Here is a 4,095-nt window from a genome sequence, read left to right on the forward strand (position 1 = left end):
GCTTAACAACACCAAAACTCTTAGAAAAAATTATGAAGGTATATAGCTTGATCTTCTAAAATCCCTAATTTCTTCACTTACTCAATTTTTTAGGGCAAATTTTTCTTTCACTAGCCTTGTCGGAAGATTCCCTTACCCCCAGGTGATGAGATTATAAGATGAGATTTTGATTTTATCAACAAACTCCCACCCTATTGACGAATTAAAAGATACCGTTCCCCTTCATCACAATGGGTTGGTTTTAAATGCCTTCCCATATTATTACATGTCAGACAAATAATTTCTATTTTAAGAGGAAGAATTCTTAAAAATATTATTTTTTGGGTATTTTGGTAGGGAAGTGACTCGGCCATTAAATTTGACAAATGATCTATTAAAACGATTATCCATTTATCATCCATTTATCATGTATCTAACATTCAAAAGGATTAGGGAAAATTTTACAGACACACCCTAAAAGTATCCAATATCTCATAAATTTACCAAACTTGATCAAAATGTCACAGACCCCCTATTTTTATGAATTTATTTCAACTTAGTCCACTCTGTTAGTCTCTGCAGTTAAGTGTCTATTAACTCTTTTTAAATGGTGAAATTATCCTTACCCTAGAAATCTCTATAATACCCTTAAGGGTAAAATCCCAAATACAAACCATTCTCTTCATGGGACCTACCATTTCTTCTTCTTCTTCGTTTCTTTCTGCTCCACCGCTGCAACTTCTGACCACGACCGATTCAAGAACATCTGCGTTACTGCGTATCATGGTGGGCAGTGGACACCAAGTTTTGTCATCCATCCCATTTGCATGGTATGAGGGCCATGGTGTACTGCTCTAATTAGATGGGTAAGAGTGTAAGATGAAGCAATGGCTATCCAAATTCCGAAACCATTGACAAAAATGCCCATAGGTTAAACTCAGTTTCAGTGATCCTGTCCTATTTATAGTTTCTGTGTCTACCATACTCTTTCCTGCTTTCTCATAGGTTCATAATCCATCTCTTCTACTTGATTCTTAAGATTCAAACAGAAACAATAACAGTAGCGAGTGGCGAAGAACAGAAAATGAGTTCGACAAGCAGAGCTTGGATCGTGGCTGCAAGCGTTGGGGCTGTAGAAGCAATGAAGGATCAAGGGTTTTGTAGATGTAATTACACCTTCAGATCCCTCCATCAACACGCCAGGAATAATTGCGGATCTCTTTCCCAGGCCAACAGATTTTTCTCTTCTTCCTCTTCTACAATAAAGATGTCTAAGAAGATGATTCCGAGCGATGAAAAAATGAAGCAATCGAAAGAATCTCTTTGAAAAGTTTCATCTAAGACTCAGAGCTTGCGTTTCATACAAGGTTGAAGGAGCAGGGTGGGGTGGAGTTGCAGGAAAGAGGTTGCAAGAGGAGAAAGAAGAAGAAGAAGTCCCATGGCCCCCTTCCCTGTTCTTGCTTCTTCCGCTGTCAATCAAAGAGAAAATGAAAAGGGTTTCAGATGTTGGATTTGGATTTGGTTGAGTGGGAGAGATAAAGAAATAAAAGAGGTTTAAATGGGGTGTTAGAGAAGAAAATGGGACCGGTGATGGTATTTTGGATTTCAGGAAACAGAAAAACAAATAGAAAAAATGGAAGAGAAAGTGGGTCAGTGGGTTTAGTGGTGTGAAGAAGAAATAAAATAAAAGAGGTAAGAGAAGATGAAGAAGATGCAGCGACAGTGGCAATGACAGTGGCAGCGGTCAGCGGTCAGCGGTCAGCGGCAACGGCAACGGTTAGCAACAACTACAGTGGCAGCGGTCAGCGGCAGCAGCAAGATGATGACGAGAATGATTTGTATCTGAAGTTCTAACCTTAAGGTTAAAATCAACATTTTAGCTTAGGGGTAACCCTGCTTAACGTCAGGGGTGTCTGTGATATTTTGATCAAGTTTGATAAGTTTATGAGATATTGGATACTTTTAGGGGGGTGTCTATATAATTTTCCCAAAGGATTAAAACATTTCTATGGCAAAAAGAGGTTGATAGTGGCCAAGCATTGATGGTGACTCAAGTATCCTTATAACTAATTTGTGGGTTTCAAGGAATTAGTGTGCATCTGGAAAAATGTATATTTCTGTGAGAGTTTAATTTCGATCGTTGCCTTGTCCCTTTTGTTAGATTCCAAAGGGAAATCCTTTATTTGCCTAAAATTGCACTCACGCGGTGTAGGCAACCCTCTCCCTTAAAGTAATGTTCTTATTTTAAGTTCTGCCTGTATTACAACCTACTTCATGTGGATTGTTCGAATAGTAGAGATCTAGATAGATTTACAGGAGATGGTCGACTTCCTCCATCAACCGCCAAGCAGATCTTGGTACAATTTCTTTTGAAGTCTTTTAACCCCTCCACTTAGCTAACTTCTCACCCCTAGCTCAGACTCGTGGTAATGTTCTTATATGCTTGTATGGTAGTGGTTACTTGAAAAAAACATATCCTTTTCTGCATGCCCTCTATATTTATGTCGATGCTGACAAAGATGAATTTGTACCATGAGTAGGGAATGAATGGGAAATTATCAAGTATAGGCTTATCTCAATTATGTGGCATGTTCAGCCTGTAGCTATCTCGCTCTCCCCAATCCCCCCCCCCCTCTTTTTTTTTTGAAAGGACACCCATGTCTCTCTCCATCCAACTTGCAGTAAGCGGGTGGCGTGCCCATCCTTTTCCCTTCAAAAAATTATTCAAATTATCATAATTAGACATATCAAGAGAATGCAACATTCAACCAAAGGGTGTCAATTGGGTGGTTCAGTTTTTTTTTTTTTTCCCCTCTTTTTTTCAATGTGACTTTTAGAAAAATCGAGCTCGAACAGTTAAGGATTTTTTGGTCTCAGGTTGATTGGAAAACCAGGCATGGATTGGTTTTCGTTAGAGATTAGACAGATTTCCTAGGGTTTGGGGGTTGGGCTAATCAATGGCCTGTCGATTTGCCCCGAACCGAATGGTACCCTTAATCATAAACCGAGCCCGGCCCAATAAGGGGTTTAGTTCGGTTTGGATTAGGCTCAGTTGGGTTGGATCGGTTTTACCGGTCCAGTTTAGGGTTTGACAACCTAATTCAATCTAAGAAGGTAAAATTATCATATTTTTTACAAATGAAAAAAAAAAAAAAAAAAAAAGGTATGTTATATCATCCTACCTAAATGCGTAGTTATAATTATTGGGTTCTTCTTGTTGTCCCTTAAGTGATGAATTGAGAAGATTTAACTTTCTTTTGATTACGTTTCGTCTAATTTTTAAAGTTTAATTTAGTCAACTAAAAAAGGATTTTCAAAAAATCTAAAAGAGATATTATGGAGTTTTCAAAATAATTTGAAAATGACATATCATTATGTCATTTCAAGAGTTGTCATTGTCTTACATGTTTTTCCGAATACGTATATAAAATGACATGATTTTATCTCGGTTGGATGAGAAGCATGTTATATAAAAAAGGTGAAAACACAAGATTACAATTTCTTTTTCATCATACTTGATTATAATAAGATTTCTCCTCACATACTTAAATCTTCAATTCAATACGCTTGCAAAAATGTTCCAATTAGAGTTGTGCCAGTTGTAGCACAATCATGGCCTACTTTTAAATTGTGTGGAGGGATGATGTGGCCAATTCAAACATTTTAATAAGATATACTTCATCATTTATTTCACACCAAGTTTGGCTATGTATCTCAACATATGGCCTTAGTTATTAAAAATTTTTTTGGTAAGGCCTTTGTTATTAAATTATCATGTCCATTTCTTGACTTTTTAGCCATTTTTGAAATATTGTTTTTGATTTTTTTTTTTTTTTTTTTACTTATGAAAACAAAAAAAAAATAATTAACTAGAACATAGAAAGTTATAAACGGTCCCATATGTTGATCTTCTCCACTTTTATACCCTATCTTGCTGAGATAAATAGCAATTAAACCCCACAGCTGAATTGTCACACTTCTTGAGAACAAAATTTCTAAACTTAATACAATACAAGTGAATATCAAACAGAACTTTAAAACATTTTCGAGGTCAACAAACATCCTTCTCCTTGGGAATAAAGGTACATTTTTTGTGTGTGGGGGGGGGGGGGGGGA

The 4,095-nt window shown here is 36.8% G+C and overlaps 1 protein-coding gene across 1 annotated transcript; it reads left to right on the plus strand.

The window, feature by feature from the left end:
* The first annotated feature begins 1,042 nt into the window (after positions 1 to 1,042).
* Positions 1,043 to 1,306, plus strand: LOC122643640. The gene has a single exon (XM_043837245.1). It carries the CDS (start codon positions 1,064 to 1,066, stop codon positions 1,304 to 1,306), a length of 243 nt encoding a protein of 80 aa, XP_043693180.1. The 5' UTR covers positions 1,043 to 1,063.
* The last annotated feature ends 2,789 nt before the right edge of the window (positions 1,307 to 4,095 follow it).

This window comes from Telopea speciosissima, chromosome 10 (genome assembly GCF_018873765.1).
Source record: "Telopea speciosissima isolate NSW1024214 ecotype Mountain lineage chromosome 10, Tspe_v1, whole genome shotgun sequence".
Taxonomy (NCBI): domain Eukaryota; kingdom Viridiplantae; phylum Streptophyta; class Magnoliopsida; order Proteales; family Proteaceae; genus Telopea; species Telopea speciosissima.

Bases quoted from the DNA above. Each gene is read 5' to 3' on its own strand.
- LOC122643640 (XM_043837245.1), top strand. From the start codon at position 1,064: ATGAGTTCGACAAGCAGAGCTTGGATCGTGGCTGCAAGCGTTGGGGCT.